The 20,167-nt window shown below is 43.7% G+C and overlaps 1 protein-coding gene across 3 annotated transcripts in view; it reads left to right on the forward strand.

Moving 5' to 3' along the window:
* Positions 1 to 20,167, forward strand: part of LOC111981966 (opioid-binding protein/cell adhesion molecule-like) — a 530,412-nt gene that overhangs the window by 469,617 nt on the left and 40,628 nt on the right. For all 3 annotated transcript variants that reach the window (XM_024013471.2, XM_070449352.1, XM_024013470.2), the window contains one exon: positions 19,090 to 19,215. In XM_024013471.2, the coding sequence (XP_023869239.1) occupies positions 19,090 to 19,215 (126 nt within the window). The remainder of the gene's footprint in view (positions 1 to 19,089; positions 19,216 to 20,167) is intronic.

Raw genomic sequence — 20,167 nt, forward strand, 5'->3', positions numbered from 1 at the left:
GTCTCGCTTTAACGGCACGCTGTAATGTCGTAGTAACATTAATTTAAAAAAATCGAACACAGCGGCTCTTGGCCATTAATAAGAACTAATGTATCTTTCATTTCGCCTGTCCAACCTGTATTTTTTAGTTCAAGTTTATGATTAGTTAATTGATGTAGATTAGGTGCCTCTCCCAAAGATTTCCTCCCGACAATTTTGTTTTGCAGCTTGGCTGCTATTCTCAATTGCTATAACCACGATTTGTGCCCGCCTAAAAGTATGCACATTTGACGAAACAAACAATATATGTATTGTGGTAATAGAGTTATATGGACTGTCATTCTGATGCAAGTTTTTGAGAAGGTTAGTGAAAAATTTAATATCTTTTTGCTGCAGTTATTCGCTATCCGCTAACGTGCATGAAATCAATCTGCTGTGTGGTTGGCTATTGTAGTTAAGCTAATATAATGGCTAAATTGTGTTTTTCGCTGTAAAACACTTAAGAAATCTGAAAATATGGCTGATTCACAAGATCTTTGTCTTCCATTTGCTTGTACAACTGTGTATTTTCATAAACTGTTTTATGATGAGTATTTAGCTAATTCACATGCCTCTGTAGTTATTTCTAAGTTGCTTTGTTGAGAGTCCTGTGATGGTGGCTTGCAATGTAAAACTATGATATTAACCATGAAATAGTGCACATTTTTCGAACAAAACATATGCTATAACAATCAAAATGTTATCAGAGACTGTCATCTGATGAAGTTGTTCTTGGTTAGTGACTATTTATCAATCTTATTTGTCGAAATTTGTGATAGCTACCTATGCAGTAAAAAAGGTGGGCGAAAACAAGGTTGTGTCTTTTGCTATCGTGGTTAGCTAATAGAAATACAGTATGGTGTCTTCCCTGTAAAACATTTTGCAAAAACAGAAGAGGGCTGGCATTCAACAAGATGTGTATCTTCCATCTGGTGTCTTGGACTTGCTGATTTCATGATATCTTAAAGAATGCCTAGTATTTACTTGTGGCCGCTATGGCTAGGCTATGCCTAGGCCAGCTTTTTTATCTGATGAGGTTGGTTGGGGCCCTCCGGATCCGGGATGGGACACAATTAAGAAAGTTAAACAAATCAAAATATATTTTATATTTGAGATTCTTAAAAGTAGCCACCCTTTGCCTTGATGACTGTTTTGCACACTTGGCATTCTCTCAACCAGCTTCATGAGCTTCATGAGCTAGTCACCTGGAATACATTTCAATTAACAGGTGTGCCTTGTTAAAAGTTAGTTTGTGGAATTTCTTTCCTTCTTAAAGCGTTTGAGCCAATCAGTTGTGTTGTGACAAGAAAGGGGTGGTATACAGAAGATAGCCCTATTTGGTAAAAGACCAAGTTCATATTATGGCAAGAACAGCTGAAATAAGCAAAGAGAAAGGACAGTTCATCATTACTTTTAAGACATGAATGTCAGTCAATACTGAACATTTCAAGAACTTTGAACGTTTCAAGTGRAGTCGCAAAAACCATCAAGTGCAATGGCAACTGGRTCTCATGAGGACCGCCACAGGAAAGGAAGACACAGAGTTACCTCTGCTGCAGAGGATAAGTTCATTAGAGTTACRAGACTCAGATTGCATCCCAAATAAATGCTTCACAGAGTTCAAGTAACAGACACATCTCAACATCAACTGTTCAGAGGAGACTGTGTGAATCAGGCCTTCATGGTTGAATTGCTGGAAAGAAACCACTACTAAAGTACAACAATAATAAGAAGAGACTTGCTTGGACCAAGAAACATGAGCAATGGACATTAGACCGGTGGAAATCTGTCCTTTGGTCTGATGAGTCCAAATTGMATTTTTYGTTCCAACTGATGTGTCTTTGTGAGACACAGAGTAGGTGAACGGATGATCTCCGTATGTGTGGTTCACGCCATGGAGCATGGAGGAGAAGGTGTGATGGTGTGGGTGCTTTGCTGGTGACACCATCTGTGATTTATTTAATATTCAAGGCACTCTTAACCAGCATGGCTACCACAGCATTCTGCAGCGATATGCCATCCCATCTGGTTTGCYCTTAGTGGGACTATCATTTGTTTTTCAACAGGACAATGACCCAACACACCTCCAGGCTGTGTAAGGCCTAATTGACCAAGAAGGAGAGTGATGGAGTYCTGCATCAGATGACCTGGCCTCAACGCAATTGAGATGGTTTGGGATGAGTTGGACCGCAGAGTGAAGGAAAAGCAACGAACAAGTGCTCAGCATATGTGGGAACTCCTTCAAGACTTTTGGAAAAGCATTCCAGATGAAGCTGGTTGAGAGAATGCAAAGTGTGCAAAGCTGTCATCAAGTCAATATATTTTGATTTGTTTTAATTCTTTTTTGGGTACTACATGATTCCATTTGTGTTATTTCATAGTTTTGATGTCTTCAATATTATTCTATTATTCTAAAATGTCAATCCTTGAATGATCAAATCAAATCAAATCAAATCAAATTTTATTAGTCACATACACATGGTTAGCAGATGTTAATGCGAGTGTAGCGAAATGCTTGTGCTTCTAGTTCCGACAATGCAGTAATAACCAACAGTAATCTAACCTAACAATTCCACACTACTACCTTACACACACACACAAGTGTAAAGGGATAAAGAATATGTACATAAAGATATATGAATGAGTGGTGGTACAGAACGGCATGGCAGATGCAGTAGATGGTGGATGAGGAGTACGGTGATATACGTATAAGATGACTGTAGGGTATGTAAACTAAAGTGGCATAGGTTTAAAGTGGCTAGTGGTACAGTGTATTAGCAATAAAGATGTGCAAGATGCAGTATGATATTAGGAGTACAGTATATATAATATGAGATGGGTAAGTAGGGTATGTAAACATTGTAATAAGTGGCATTGCTTAAAGTGGCTAGTGGTCATTTTTACATAATCTTTCCACAATTCCCATTTTTAAAGTGGCTGGAAGTTGAGTCAGTATGTTGGCAGCGGCCGCAAAATTTCTAGTGGTGGCTGTTTAACCAGTCTGATGGCCTTGAGATAGAAGCTGTTTTTCAAGTTCTCGGTCCCTGCTTTGATTGCACCTGTACTGATCGCTTCTGGAATGATAGCGGGGTGAACAGGCAGTGGCTTGGTGGTTGTTGTCCTTGATGATCTTTATGGCCTCCTGTGATATCGGGTGGTGTAGGTGTCTGGAGGGCAGGTAGTTTGCCCCTGGTGATGCGTTCTGCAGACCTCACTACCCTGGAGAGCCTTAGGTTGTGGGCGGAGAGTTGCGTAGCCAGGCGGTGATACAGCCGACAGGATGCTCTCGATTGTGCATCTGTAGAAGTTTTGTGAGTGCTTTTGGTGAACAGCCGAATTTCTTCAGCCTCCTGAGGTTGAAGAGGCGCTGCTGCGCCTTCTTCAACAACGCTGTCGTGTGGTGGACGCAATTCAGTTTGTCTGGATGTGTACACCGAGGAACTTAAAAACTTTCCACCTTCTCCATCTATACCCGTTCGAGTGTGGATAGGGGGGTGCTCCCTCTGCTGTTCCTGAAGTCCACAATCATCTCCTTTGTTTTGTTGACGTTTGAGTTATGAGGTTTATTTTCCTGACACCTCAACTCCGAGGCCCCTCACTTCCCTGTAGCCGTCCTCGCGTTTGTGTGATCAAGCCCACTACTGTAGTGTCCTCTGCAACTTGATGATTGAGTTGGAGGCCGTGCATGTCGCACGCAGGATGGTGTGAACAGGGAGTACAAGGAGAGGGGTCAATAGCACGCACCCTTGTGGGGCCCCCAGTGTTGAGGATCAGCGGGGTGGAAGATGCTGTTACCTACCCTCACCACCTGGGGGGGCCCGTTCAGGAAGCCAGGATCCCCAGTTGCAAGGTGCGGGGTCGGATCCAGGGTCCAGCCTTGATTGATCGAGCTTTGAGGGGTACTATGTGGTTAATGCTGAGCTGTAATTCGAATGATAGCATTTCTCACATAGGGTATTCCTCTTTGGCCAGGATGGGAAGGGTGTGGAGTGCAAAGTGTGGTTGTGCGATTGGCGTCGTCCTTGTGGACCCTATTGGTCGGTAAAGCAAAATTGGGAGTGGGTCTAGGGTGTCCGGTAAGGGTGGAGGTGATATGGGTCCTTGACTAGTCTCTCAAAGCACTTCATGATGACGGAAGTGAGTAGTCCGGGCGTAGTGTCGTTTAAGCTCAGTTACCTTAGCTTTCTTGGGAACAGGAAACAATGGTGGCCCTCTTGAAAGCATGTGGGAAGCCAGACCTGGGAATGAAGGATTGATTGAATAATGGTCCGTAAACACACCAGCCAGCTGGTCTGCGCTGCCCTGAGGACGCGGCTGGGAATGCGTCTGGGCCTGCAGCATTGCGAGGGTAACACGTTAAATGTTTTTACTCCTTCGCTGCAGTGAAGGAGAGCCCGCAGTTTTTGGTAGGCGGGCCCGTGTCAGTTGGCACTGTATTGTCCTCAAACGGGACAAAAAGTTGTTTAGCCTGTCGGAGCAAGACATCCTGGTCCTTCGACGGGCCTGGTTTTTCTTTTTGTAATCCGTGATTGATGTAAGCCCTGCCAGCATACCTCTGTGAATCTAGAGCGTGTCTGAATTTCGACTCACGAATTTTGTCTCTACTGAAGACTTAGCCGTTTGATGCCGCGGAGAAATAGCTACAATGCTGTTTGGCTATTCGTCATTGCTTCCGGTCACTTGCCTGGTTTAAAAGCAGTGGTTCGCGCTTTCAGTTTCACGCGAATGCTGCCGTCAATCCACGGTTTCTGGTTTGGGAATGTTTTTATCGTTGCTGTGGGTACGACATCGTCAATGCACTTCCTAATGAACTCGTCACACGAATCAGCATATTCGTCAATATTGTTTTTGGACGCGATGCGGAACATATTCCAATCCGCGTGATCGAAGCAGTCTTGAAGCGTGGATTTAGATTGGTCGGACCAGCGTTGAACAGACCTGAGCGCGGGAGCTTGTTGTTTGAGTTTTTGTTTGTAGGCTGGAATCAACAAAATGGAGTCGTGGTCAGCTTTTCCGAAAGGGGGCGGGGGAGGGCCTTATACGCGTCGCGGAAATTAGTATAACAATGGTCTAGTGTTTTTCCAGCCCTGGTAGCACAATCGATATGCTGATAGAATTTAGGGAGTTTTGTTTTTAGATTAGCCTTGTTAAAATCCCCAGCTACGATGATGCAGCCTCAGGGTGTGTGGTTTCCAGTTTACAAAGAGTCAGATAAAGTTCGTTCAGGGCCATCGATGTGTCTGCTTGGGGGGGAATGTATACGGCTGTGATTATGATTGACGAGAATTCCCTTGGTAGATAATGCGGTCGACATTTGATTGTGAGGAGTTCTAGATCAGTGAACAGAACGACTTGAGTTCTTGGTGTTTTATGATGATCACACCACTTCTCGTTAATCATAAGGCATACCCCCCCGCCCCTCTTTCTACCGGAAAGATGTTTGTTTCTGTCGGCGCGATGCATGAAGAAAACCAGCTGGCTGCACCGACTCCGTTAGCGCCCTTGAGTTAGCCATGTTTTCCGTGAAGCAGAGCACGTTGCAATCCCTGATGTCTCTCTGGAATGCTACCCGTGCTCGGATTTCATCAACCTTATTGTCAAGAGACTGGACAATTGGCGAGTAGTATGCTAGGAGTGGAGCGCGATGTGCCCGTCTCCGAAGCCTGACCACGAGAACCGCCACGTTTTCCCCTTTTTCGGCGTCGCACAGGGTCGCCGGCTGGGATCAGATCCATTGTATTGTGTGGAAGGCAAAACACTGGATCCGTTTCGGGAAAGTCATATTCCTGGTAGGAACGATGATGAGTTGACGTTAATCGTATATTCAGTTGTTCCTCCCGACTGTATGTAATGAAACCTAAGATTACCCGCGGGTACCGATGTAAGAAATAACACGTAAAAAAACAAAATACTGCATATTTCCAAGGAACACGAAGCGAGGCAGCCCATCTCTTTCGGCGCCGCGAAGTTTTTTTGAGTAGGTTTGTCCAAGCTTTTTGACTGGTACTATACTGTAACTGTTTTGACTTGAGGTTATTATTTGTAGGGGTGCCAGGTAGGTTGTGCCTACCGGAGAAAATATTGATTTCTCCTTTTTGTTTGGGAGAGAATGAGTCCCGTCTGGTCCGTCAAGTCTACACCAATACAAAGGACTCATGTAAAAGTCAGTATGGAAATACTCTTTTCATAAACCCTTAAAACATTGGAAATAATTTCAAAACAACTGTTCTTTTGCATTAGGTGTATTACCCGAAATAAATGATCACACAAACAATGAGCTCTGGTTCCTCAAGAAAAGCCCCATACCTCTGGCCCAAAAGAGTCCAGCCCGATAAGGAGTACAGTGAACCCAAGTGACCTTGTCCTTTCATAAAGTGATGCGTAATTACGGTCTCATTAATACAATCAGATTGCAATAAACTATTTTACCACACAACTATAAAGAGTGTCACATCTCTGTAGTCTTCACTAGAACTCAAAACATAAATCATTACGGTTAAATCACACCAAAACAAATGGAAATACCATATGTAAAAAGTTGTAGTCAGTCAGACAWTCCAATCTGCCAACAGATCTTCAGCGGGGAAAGGCCATGAAGAAACAGCAGAGACCAACGTAAATCAGTAGTCCAACAATAGACAAAGGTAGATCCAATAGTGGTTGATCCTGCGTCACGTTTACATTACACACTTTTTACTACAAACAAAACAAACTGGGTCTCAATGAGCTTCCAAGRTGAGGGTAGAACACTTCCCCTCCCGGGCCACTGTCACAAACCCACTTTTGTGCAGCTGATGCTGGCTATTTAATAGGGAATTAAAGGGGAAGCGCCCTATTGGAAGGAGAAGTACTGAGACGGTTCAGACAAATTCAGGGCCGTTACATGCCCCCTCCCCTGGAAAAAGCCGACCATTGCCTTGGAAGGGACATCTTGYTCTGGGAAACCGAGAAAAGTCTCCTCATCACTTTCCTCTTCAAAGATATCCAGGACCTTGCGGTGCTCAATCTCCTCCAATTCCTCAGCCGAGGGGTAACAGGCCTTATGGCGTGAGACATGGACAACGCGCATATCTTCACCTGTGTCCTCATTCATCACTCGGTAGTTCAGGCTCCACAAGCCTACAGTGGTTGCTCAATGATGCAGGACGTAGAGGTAATTTGTGGTTTAGTACGGTACCTTGCATCACTGCTTCATTGCCCCAGACCYGCGCAAGGSGGAGTTAGAGCACTGATTATGCTTTTCGGTACTAAGGCGCTAATGTGCCTCTAACTGACAATGAATGGGCGACATAAACCAAATAGAAACTGATAATTGTGCAAAACTTTATTACACAACTTTATTTTAAATAACTGAATGATTAGGACGAAGAAGGTGATTGAATTTAGAACAATAGTGTAAGAATTGCTTTTCCACACCCTGAAAAATACACATATTTTTTGGTTTTTACTCGTCAGTATTACTTACTAAACCTGTTGTTACACTAAACCTGTTGTTACACTTTTTATTCTAAGAGAAATTATATTCTATGATATTCTTAAAATATGTGTTGACTGAATATCACATGCACCGAATAAAACAGGTGTAGACCTTACAGTGAGATGCTTACTTACGAGACCCTAACCAACAATACAGTTTWAAAAAATATACGGAGAAGAATAAGAAGTAAAAGTAACAAGTAATTAAAGAGCAGCAGTAAAATAACAATAGCAAGACTATATACAGGGGGTACCGGGTCAATGTGCGGGGGCACCGGTTAGTTGAAGTAATATGTACATGTATGTATAGTTATTAAAGTGACTATGCATAGATGATAACACAGAGTAGCAGCAGTGTAAAAGAGGGGGAGAGGGGGGGGGGGGCAATGCAAATAGTCTGGGTAGCCATTTGATTAGKTGTTTATGAGTCTTATGGCTTGGGGATAGAAGCTGTTTAGAAGCCTCTTGGACCTCCGGTACCCCTTGCCGTGCGGTAGCAGAGAGAACAGTCTATGACTAGGGTGGCTGGAGTCTTTGACAATTTTTATGGCCTTCCTCTGACACCGCCTGGTATAGAGGTCCTGGATGGCAGGAAGCTTGGCCCTGGTGATGTACTGAGCCGTTCGCACTACCCTCTGTAGTGCCTTGCGGTCGGAGGCCGAGCAGTTGCCATACCAGGCAGTGATGCAACCAATCAGAATGCTCTCAAAGGTGCAGCTGTAGAACCTTTTGAGGATCTGAGGACCCATGCCAAATCATTTTAGTCTCCTGGGGGGGAATAGGTTTTGTTGTGCCCTCTACGACTGTCTTAGTGTGCTTGGACCATGTTAGTTTGTTGGTGATGTGGACACCAAGGAGCTTGAATCTCTCAACCTGCTCCACTACAGCCCCGTCGATGAGAATGGGGGCGTGCTCGGTCCTCTTTTTCCTGTGGTCCACAATCATTTCCTTTGTCTTGATCACGTTGAGGGAGAGGTTGTTGTCCTGGCACCACACGGGCCAGGTCTCTGACCTCCTCCCTATAGGCTGTCTCGTCGTTGTTGGTGATTAGGGCTACCACTGTGTCATCAGCAAACTTAATGATGGTGTTGGAGTCATGCCTGGCCGTGCAGTCATGAGTGAACAGGGAGTACAGGAGGGGTCGGAGCACACACCCCTGAGGGGCTCCTGTGTTGAAGATCAGTGTGGCGGATGTGTTGTTACCTACCCTTACCACCTGGGGGTGGCCCGTCAGGAAGTCCAGGATCCAGTTGCAGAGAGAGGTGTTTAGTCCCATGGTCCTTAGCTTATTGATGAGCTTTGAGGGTACTATGGTGTTGAATGCTGAGCTGTAGTCAATGAATAGCATTCTCACATAGGTGTTCCTTTTGTCCAGGTGGGAAAGGGCAGTGTGGAGTGCAATAGAGATTGCATCATCTGTGGATCTGTTGGGGTGGTATGCAAATTGGAGTGGGTCTAGAGTTTCTGGGATAATGGAGTTTATGTGAGCCATGGCCAGCCTTTCGAAGCACTTCATGGCTACAGACGTGAATGCTACGGGTCGGTAGTCATTTAGGCAGGTTACCTTAGTGTTCATGGACAAAGGCACTATGGTGGTCTGCTTAAAACATGTTGGTATTACAGACTTGGACAGGAAGAGGTTGAAAATGTCAGTGACGACAATTGCCAGTTGGTCAGTGCATGCTCGAAGTACACGTCCTGGTAATCTGTCTGGCCCTGCGGCCTTGTGAATGTTGACCTGTTTTAAGGTCTTACTCACATCGGCTGCGGAGAGCGATCACACAGTCTTCCGTAAAAGCTGCTGCTCTCATGCATGTTTCAGTGTTATTTGCCTCAAAGCGAGCATAGAAGTAGTTTAGCTCATCTAGTAGGCTCGTGTCACTGGGCAGCTCTTGTCTGTGTTTCCCTTTGTAATCTGTAATCGTTTGCAAGCCCTGCCACATTCGACAAGAGTCAGACACTTTGCAAGTTTGATCGTTCGTCAGAGGGCATAGCGGGATTTCTTCTAAGCTTCCGGGTTAGAGTCCCACTCCTTGAAAGTGCCAGCTCTAGCCTTTAGCTCAGTGCGGATATTGCCTGTATTCCATGGTTTCTGGTTGGGGTATGTACTTACGGTCACTTTAGGGGACGACGTCATCGATGCACTTATTGATGAAGCCAATGACTGATGTGGTGTACTGCTCAATCCCATCGGAGGAATCCCGGAACATATTTCAGTCTGTGTTGGCAAAACAGTCCTGTAGCTTAGCATCTGCTTCATCTGACCACTTTTTTATTGATCTAGTCACTAGTGCTCTGGGTGAGCGTTTTCATGTTTGCTTATTGCGGAATACAGCTCATTCAATGCTGTCTTAGTGCCAGCCTCTGACTGTGGTGGTATGTAAACAGCTTCAAAGAATACAGATGAAAACTCTAGGTAAATAGTGTGGTCTACAGCTTATCATGAGATACTCTACCTCAGTCGAGCAATAGCTCGAGACTTCCTTAGATGTCGTGCACCAGCTGTTATTTACAAAAATACATAGTCTGCCGCCCCTTGTCTTACCATACGGCGCTGTTCTATCCTGCCGGTACAGCATATATCCAGCCAGCTGAATGTTGATAGTGTCGTCTTTCAGCCACGACTCAGTGAAGCATAAGATATTACACTTTTGAATGTCCCATTGGTAGTTTAATCTCCCGCTTAGGTCATTGATTTTATTCTCCAAAGGTTGCACGTTTACTAGCAGAATGGAAGGAAGTGGGGGTTTATTCGATCGCCTACGAATTCTCAGTAGGCAGCCTGCCCTCTGGTCCCTTTTTCTCTCCCCAAGGGTGTGTGCTCAGCCCTCTCCTGTATTCCCTGTTCATCCACCATTGCGTGGCCATGCACGCCTCCAACTCAATCATCAAGTTTGCAGACGACACAGCAGTAGTGGGCCTGATCTCAACAACGACGAGACGGCCTACAGGGAGTCAGTGAGGGCACTCAGAGTGTGGTGTCAGGAAAACAACCTCTCAATCAACGTCAACAAAACAAAGGAGATGATCATGGACTTCAGGAAACAGCAGAGGGAGCACCACCTTAACCACATCGATGGGACAGCAGTGGAGAAGGTGAAAAGTTTTAAGTTCTTCAGAGTACACATCACAGACAAACTGAAAGGGTCCACCCACAGACAGTGTGGTGAAGAACCTCAGGAGGCTGAAGAATTTTGGTTTGTCACCGAAAACCCTCACACACTTTTACAGATGCACAATCGAGAGCATCTTGTCAGGCTGTATCACAGCCTTGTATGGCACTGCACTGCCCTCAACTGCAAAGCTCTCCAGAGAGTGGTGCGGTCTGTACAACACATCACCAGGGGCAAACTACCTGCCCTCCATGACACCTACAGCACCCYATATCACAGGAAGGCCAATAAGATCATCAAGGACAATAATCACACAAGCCACTGCCCGTTCACACCGCTATCATCCAGAAGGCAAGATCAGTACAGGTGCATCAAAGCTGGGACAGGGAGATTGAAAAACAGCTTCTATCTCAAGGTCATCAGACTGCTAAACATTAAGACCCAATCACTGGCCACTTTAATAAATGGATCACTAGTCACTTTAAACAATGGCACTTTAAATATTGCCATTTTAATAATGTTTACATATCTTACATTACTCATATCACATGTATTACTGTATTTTATACCATCTACTGCACCTTGCCTATGCCGCTCGGCTATTGCACGCTCTTCACCCGCCGGTCCGACTAGCATCACTACTCTGGACGATATGTGAACAACTACAAATACCTAGGTGTCTGGTTAGACTGTAAACTGTCCTTCCAGACTCACATTAAGCATCTCCAATCGGCTTGTTATTTCGCAATAAAGACTCCTTCACTCATGCTGCTAAACATACCCTCGTAAAACTGACTATCCTACCAAACCTTGACTTCTGCGATGTCATTTACAAAACAGCCTCCAACACTCTACTCAGCAAATTGGATGTAGTCTAACACAATGCCATCCGTTTTGTCACCAAAGCCCCATATACTACCCACCACTGCGACCTGTATGCTCTCGTTGGCTGGCCCGCGCTTCATATTCGTTACCAAACCCACTGGCTCCAGGTCCTCTATAAGTCTTTGCTAGGTAAAGCCCCGCCTTATCTCAGCTCACTGGTCACCATACCAACACCCACCCATAGCACACGCTCCAGCAGGTATATTTCACTGGTCATCCCCAAAGCCTACTCCTGCTTTGGCCACCTTTCCTTCCAGTTCTCTGCTGCCAATGACTGGAACGAATTGAAAAGAATCACTGAAGCTGGAGACTCATTTCTCCCTCACTAACTTTAAGCATCAGCTGTCAGAGCAGCTTACAGATCACTGCACCTGTACACAGCCCATCTGTAAATAGCCCACCATACTACCTCATCCCATATTGTTATTTATTTTTGCTATTTTGCACCCCAGTATCTCTACTTGCACATCATCATCTGCACATCTATTACTCCAGTGTTAATGCTAAATTGTAATTATTTCACCACTATGGCCTATTTAGTGACTTACCTCCCTAATCTTACTACATTTGCACACACTGTATATAGATTTTTATATTGTGTTATTGACTGTATGTTTGTTTATGTGTAAATCTGTTGTTTGTGTCGCACTGCTTGGCTTTATCTTGGCCAGGTCGCAGTTGTAAATGAGAACTTGATCTCAACTGGCCTACCTGGTTTAATAAAGGTGAGAAAAAAAAAATATATATATAAGCAAGGGATGTCTGCTAAATAATCAAGTTCATGGCACAGGCATATAGCCTCGGCACCTACATAAAGCTGAGTGACTCACTCATTCATGGCTTTGGATCAAAATAAATAAGTATCAACATTCTTTCTGATAGTCTTAAATAAAGTTTTGGTTATCCTGACCTGGACACTATGTACAGTATTATAATAGCCTATTATGGGCTATTAGCAGGACAATAGACTCTTGCCAACACCTCTCTGTATTTTGAAACTTTGTGCAAGGCAATTGATCAGCATTAAAAACTTTGTGGATGGGGCCTCCCGAGTGGCAATGTGGTCAAAGACACTGAATCACAGTGCAAACTGTGTTGCTACTGATGCTGGTTCGATACCCGTGCCAGCCGCGACCGGGAYACCCATGAGGCGAAGGGGGGCTTTTGGTTTCTCTCCCTTTAAAAACAGAAATAAATATTTCTAAATAACAAACTGCCTTTATTTACAAATTAATAAGAATGTCTCACCCCATGTTCAAGATTGGACTTTTTCCTCGCTCACTTTAGGTTATTTGAAAACGTTATCATCTCCAAAATATCATTATTTTTTAAACAAGCCATAGAAAGTTGGTTGCAATTTCAGTTTAATCASAAAAGACAGAACAAATAATACAACAAATATTTWGGTTAAACTCAAATATACTAATTGATTAAAAAAAACATTGGCTGTACTACATTTTCCATTCCTCCTGAAAGTCCTAATCTGCTCACTTAAATGACTAGAGATCCTGGTCATGGTGCTACAGTGTGTTGTTACAGCATAATCAAAGTGAGGACAACCGGTGATCTGCTGTATACTTATGGCCTATTGTAAGCTGAAAGTCACACCTTTCTAGTACTCCTCTCCCCGCCACAAACTCCACCGGAAAAAAACGCATGGTTGCCAAGAAAGCAGTTAGTTTTGCTAGATTGTGTGTTGAAGTAACTTTTAATTCTTAATTGATCTATCGTTTCTATCATGGGCCACTGTAATCGATGGGGGCTTAGGGTGGTACCATTCTGCTCATCTGAGGAAGATGCACATGGATCAGATTCAAACTTTGAAGACCGAGATCAAGTCATTGAAGGCAGAACAGCAGAAAGAGAAACATTGTATTAGGGCAGAGGTACGGGCAACAGCTGATGCATTAGGCGGCATTGGCGGAGAGCCAGGTGGAGAATGAGGGCGAGGAACGAGATGGAGTCACAATCCATGCCAGACACACCTGTGAGCTCTGGAACTCCACCGCTGACAGAAAGAGTCAACATACGTGGCGGGTTCGTCAGGTTGTCGGTTCACCCTGACATTTCCATTCCTCTTCTGACAACAGAACTTGACCAACTGCTCACCAAGCACAGCGAGGGCCATCCGGACCAGTAGGCTGTTCTGCTATTCCAAGGATGTGCAACTGAAGAGAGATACCACGAGTGGACACAGAATACCAACAGGGATGGATCCCGAGGCAAATGTGGCTTACCAGTGAACCTCTCTATATCAAGGCACAAGGCGAGACTCAGATGCAGACACAGGAGGCAGATAGTTGGAGTCTTACAATGTTTAATAATCCAAAGGGGTAGGCAAGAGAATGGTCAAGGACAGGCAAAAAGGTCAAAACCAGATCATGGATCTGGCTCTGGACCAATGCATCAGCTGTTGCCCGTATGTCTGCCTTTATATAATGTTTCTCTTTCTGCTGTTCTGCCTTCAATGACTCGATCTCGGTCTTCAAAGTTTGAATCTGATCCATGATCCAGGAGGTACAGAGTGGCAGACAGGCTCGTGGTCAAGGCAGGCAGAATGGTCAGGCAGGCAGGTATAGAGTCCAGAAACAGGCAAGGGTCAAAACCGGGAGGACGAGAAAAAAGGAGAATAGCAAAAGGAGTACGGGAAAAACACGCTAGTTGACTTGACTAAACATACAAGACGAACTGGCACAGAGAGACATGAAACACAGGGATAAATGCAATGGGGAAAATAAGCGACACCTGGAGGGGGTGGAGACAATCACAGGAACAGGTGAAACAGATCAGGGCGTGACACCCTAGTGTTCATCATTAATACTATGTCTCAGAAGTTTCTGTCCATGACTGATGCAACCTGAAAAAGCATTAAAGACAGAGTTAAGGAGTACTTGCGGTCACTGAGAAAGTCTGGACATGACCCGTTCTCCCTTATGTAAGGAATTAGGCACTTTACCATGTTTACTACAGTATGTACTGTAGGCTATGTTTACTTGTCAGACTGCACAGTAGCCTAATAAACAAATGCAGGCATATTTCTTCATCAGCCTCTTTATGCTTTCGTTAATAAAATAATGACAAAAATACTCTTTCAAAATGCAGATGTTTATTTTGTTATGGATCCAGAACGAATTACTATGGGAATAAATATCACTGAATGACAGAAATATTGGAACAAAGTAGGCTAATGATGGTAAACAAATTGTTGGTTACTGGAAAATACTCTTTCAAAATTAATGGAAGAGACAGAATTCAGAGGTCAAGACAGCGCTACTCTGAGATGAGCATGGGGACTGGTCTTGATAAATCAACAAGATTTTTATTTTCACTGAATCTCCGTTTGGGTATTGGTTAGACTACAATTAGGGTGTGGAAATGTTATGCGCTTAGTACTGTAGCCTACTCCCGACCGTCATGTTCTACAGCGCCATATTTTCCTAACGGAAACCCKGAGGGTTTCATTTTTAGTTTTTCTTGGAATAGAAACAGTATAATATTAATCCAATTAAATAAGCTACACTTCTTAAAATCAATCCCATATACTATGTTCTTACAAAAAAGTTTAAATTCTCTAGTGCCCTCGGGTGGTCAAACTAGCACTAATGGTAACAATGGCTGACAATTAAATAACCATAGAGTGCCATAGAATTCTGRGGGAGCCTGCAAGGTGTACTGCAGTATGACAACGTTTACAGGAAGAACCACTGTATATGGTCCTTGCAATTTAGGAGTGAGCTTGGCTGAGAAGAATTGTTCAGCTTTTGAGTATGGATGAGAGCGAAGCCACACCCGATCACTAACCTGGAACTGCATGTCTTGTCTCTTCTTATCATAATTTCTCTTATGCTTGAGATGTGCCTTGATCATGTTCTTTGAGACAAGAGCTCTCAAGTCGTGAAGATGGCCTACCTAGTTATAGCATGCAGAGTCTGGAGTAATCTGCTGGGGCTGTAGCACCATATCCAAGGGTTCTCAGTGGTGATGACTCAGGTTCAGCTCTGCATGGGTGACTCCAGTGGACTCTTGCACAGCAGAATTCAGGGCAAATRGAAACCCGTGAAGGTGTTTGTCCCAGTGTTTGTGCTGGGTCCCAACATAGGAAGCAACCATTGTCTTCAAGGTTCGATTAACCCTCTCGGTGAGGTTCGTCTGTGGGTGATAGGCCGTGGTCAACATCTGTCTCAGGTTCCATCTTTGGCGGGTCTCAAAGAGATCAGAGACAAATTGGGAACCTCGGTCCAGCGAGTCAGGATCTCTTTCGTGAGGATGTTAGAGACGGTCCTAGCTGTAGCCTGATGAAGGGCAAAGAGCTCCACCCACTTGGCATATTAATCAACAAAAACAAGCATGTACACATTCTGTTTGGAGCTTCTAGGAAATGGACCCATCAAATCCACACCCAACATTTCCCAAGGTCGGGTAACCACAGTTTGCTGCAACTTACCAGCAGTCTTTTTTCCTTTTTGTTTGTACATTTGACAAACCTGACATTTTCAGATGTGTAACTTCACATCCATGCTCAGATGTGGCCAGTATAGTAATGCTTGCAACCGCTTGTAGGTTTTGAACCTGCCCTAATGACTAGCTAACGGGTCTTCATGGAAATGTTGCAGCAGTTGAAGGCGTAGAGGTTCAGGTATGTACATTTGGTAGAGTGTTCTGTGAGGTCGCTGTACAACTCGGTAGACTTTGTCTTCAATGATGGTCAGCTTTGTGGTAGGATTGACCATCTTTTCTCCATCTTCCAGGATAGTCTGGTACAAAGCCTGTACTTCTGGATCATCCTGTTGGGCCTTCCATATGGCCTCATGAGAGATGGGAAAGTCAGTTTTGGGTGAGTCTTGATGCTAGACAGGACAGTAGCACATGTACAGTGGTTCATCCTTAAAAAGTTGAAGTGTACTGRGGCGAAGCTTGCATGCTGCTGCAGAGTTTTATGGCATGTTATTTAAGTGTGAACCACTGGTACCATTAATGCTAGTTAGTGCTAGTTTGACCACCAGAGGGCATCTTTGAGAAGCATTTGATAGCCTTCAATAGTGGCTGTACTAGAGATGTTTTTTTTTTTTTGTAAGAACACATGCTGTCAATACTCCTCAAGGAAATGTTGGAGGACATTTATTTGAGTGGGAATGTACTAATCTTTGAAGTTGATTGCTTGTTGAACTATACAGCAGTGYGTGGCAGGTAGAGAGGCCGGCCAGCAGAGTTGTTGTTTCGAATCCCAGGTTGTTGACAGGAAAAATCTGGTGGGAGTGGGTGGAAAATCAGATGATTGCTGGTATTATTGTCCTGACCTAGTCACCATCTCCTGCCGTTGTGCCTTTGAGCAAGGCACTTAATACCTAAACTGCTCCAGGGGCGCTGCACTGTGGTTAATCCTGTTCTCCAACCTCTCCTTGGGTATGTGTGTAGGTGTGCATCTCGGGGGGAGGGGGGACTCAGTGAAGAGTCACCAAATCATTAGATATTCCTCTGGCTTGTTGACTAAAGTGATGGTGTGACATTTGACACGCATTTAGTTCACAAATTTCCAACAAATTCTAAACGGTGCTTCAGCATTTTAGGGAGTGGCACGGGCTTACGCATCACATGCCATTCTGTTCCCAGTGACTCCCTAAATAATATGATTATTTGTATATTTGTACTGACWGTTTATTTATATTTGTGCTGACTGTTTCCTTTTTGTTCTCTGCAAGGGTTCCACAAAGACAAGAGGTAGGCCTTGCACTGCACTCTTCTCAAATAGTGTTCAAAGCACAAAGGCAATCAATACATCAGCCATGAGGTGAATTGTGTCTTGTTTGCATTTTTCTTGTACTGAACCCACATTTTTGMTGGGCTCCTCTCAGAAAAAAACATACATTTCACTGTCTTCTTGGAAAATAAATCCTTGATAGTTGAAAAAGAATAAAGAGAGAGAAAACAAAACGTGTCCGTTGACAGGACATATTGGAGATGTCGAAACACGAGGACACCTCTCTTTGGTTTGGCAGATACCTTGCCTGTCACTTGCTGGTGGGATGAAAAGCATCACAGGTGAGGCACATTGTTCTTGGTAAATAGCTTGTCAGTCCGCCATTACACTTCCTCAAAATAAAAGTGGAACAGGGATGGGAAACTCCAGTCCTCAGGGGCCTGATTTGTGGTGTCACACTTTTGCCCCAGCTAACACACCTCCAACTAATCAACACATTTTCATTTGCGAATGCAATTAGTTTAATCAGCTGAGTTTGCTACAGATGGGGAAAAAGTATGACACCACTCCAGTTCCTGATGTGGAACATACAGCGCCTCATTTAAATATAGCCTACAATATCACTATATTTCCATGTCTCATTCAAATTAAGTTGTCACAGCTTTTGTCAAAATTGAGTTTTGGTAGCAGGTTAAGGAGAACTTATACAGCAAGTTAGGATAATTAATGTAGCAGGTTAGGATAATTAGGTAAAGGTTAGGGTTAGTTTTTTTTTTAAACATCCACTTTGGACATCAATTTCACAAAAGCTGTATCCCATCTACACATGACCATAAAAAGGGGATACATTTTAAGGCTTGCTTGCAGAAGTCCCTTCTTGTATAGTAGCTCACTGCTGAACTCGCTCCCCTTCACACTTTGACTGTTTTTAGGTCAAGGTGCTATTCCTGGTGCTTCTGCTTTTTGAAGAATAAAAAATGTTTCAAAGACTAGTTTCCGGATCTTTGCAGAATTTCAGTGCTTTGCACTGTCAGGAGTGAGCTTTTGAGTGAAGAGCAGGTGTAAAGTAAAAGCTGAAATGTGTGTTCTGGTAAGAACTCCTGAAAGTGGCTGGCTGTTTCTCTTTGGATCTGCACTAGCAAAGCTCAAGGTCATACTTTTCAGATCACATCTGTGGTTTGCAACCATGTTTTGCTCTCTCTGTACCACATTCTAAAACCCCTTGTTTATGATCTGTAGAAATGGTTTCATCTGAATGTACTCCAACCAACCATAGTAATGTTTAGTGTACTTTGTTCMTTGTTCTTACTTTACATTCACCCCCAACTTGAGTAGGCCTAGTTCTAGCTGAACTTATCTGAGTGTATTGATGGTGAGCAGGCTACGGTGGCCCTTAGGTGCACCCATGGCCCAAACAGCAAACTAAGGCCTATTTAATACACTATCTCCCTTTGAGGTGGAATAACTCCTGTGACACGGTCACATTTTGATTGAGGTTATGGTTGAATAACTCTGGCTCTTTGTTCAGTCCACTGTACCAGCAGTGAATGCTTTTAAGGGTAAACTGTAATGTCAGGAAAGGCTATCTTTTTCTGAGTGCTCCTCCACTTTTCAGAGGCTGGCTTATAGGTTATAAGAGACACTGATGTAGCTGTCACAACGCTAACTTGATATCAAGATTCAGAGAACTCCTTTGCTCGCAACTGTCATATTTACAGTATTTTATATTTCAATATTTTTTATTTATCTTTTATCCAAATTCTTGGTAACAAAGTTACAATAATAATGTTCTATTAAAATGGTCAAATAATGTATGTTTTTGTTAATTGTCCAAAAAAGTCAAATAAAATGGTCAAACATAGCAAATAGCAAACAAGTGTTATTTTCTGTGTTTTGCAGTGCCACCCACAATCATCAACTTGTCGAAGGACATCGTGGTCAACGAAGGCTCCAACGTCACCCTGATGTGCCAAGCCAGTGGCAAACCAGAACCCTCGCTCACCTGGAAACTCCTCTCTCCCTCAGGTAAGACAAAACCTACAAGCCTCTCACCTCAATTACTTGTTTAATTACATTCCCGCTCTTTCTCTCTTGCTCTTTTTTTCTCACACTCTCTCGCTCATTCCCCAGCCCCCTACACACACACACACACACACACACACACACACACACACACACACACACAACACACACACACACACACACACACACACACACACACACCCTCCCTCTCTCTCAACTATCCCCAGTCTGTCACCTTGACATTAGGTAACCCCAATGACACTTGGTGAACTGCATCCTTTTCCTTTATGAGTATCTCATTATCTGTCTACTACCTGTTCCCTAATCACCATTACCCACTAATGATATGTATAGAAATACATTGCTGTCAATTCATTTGGGATAATTAATTGGAGAAATGTAATGTTTTGGAGGCAGGTTCATGAATGATGGAATACATTTCAGAATCATTTGCATATTGTGAGCGTTGTTGCAAAGAGAAACATGTCACGGTTGACATCGAGTAGATTTAAAGCACTGTGCTCAAACATACCGCTATCTTGTCAAGAGGACAGAAAACCACAAAATAGTCTGCCTATCTATGAGTCTATGCTTCACTTAATCAGGCGAGAGGAAGCTTGCATTTGTAATGAGCTACATTTCACGTAGATGTTATTGCGCAACAGTTTCCTCCCCTCTCTCTCTCAATCTCTCCTTTTTTTGTCACTACAAGGACCGCAGAATTTAAATGTTAATACGACAAGGATGTGACTGGCCCTGTCTTTTAGGAGATAAGTGGCGAATTGCTTTGATAGGGCTCTATTTTCCACGCACTCCAGGATTCTTCTCGACTGGGGGGAGCCATAATTGGGCCCAGTGACTGAAAAAGAGAAACTGTCACTTGTTGTGCCAGTACCCCCTGAAAACATTGAAGACGTATGCACATTTACGCAATTATCGCCTCCTTCGGTGTCTA

Source organism: Salvelinus sp. IW2-2015, linkage group LG20 (genome assembly GCF_002910315.2).
Source record: "Salvelinus sp. IW2-2015 linkage group LG20, ASM291031v2, whole genome shotgun sequence".
Taxonomy (NCBI): Eukaryota; Metazoa; Chordata; class Actinopteri; order Salmoniformes; family Salmonidae; genus Salvelinus; species Salvelinus sp. IW2-2015.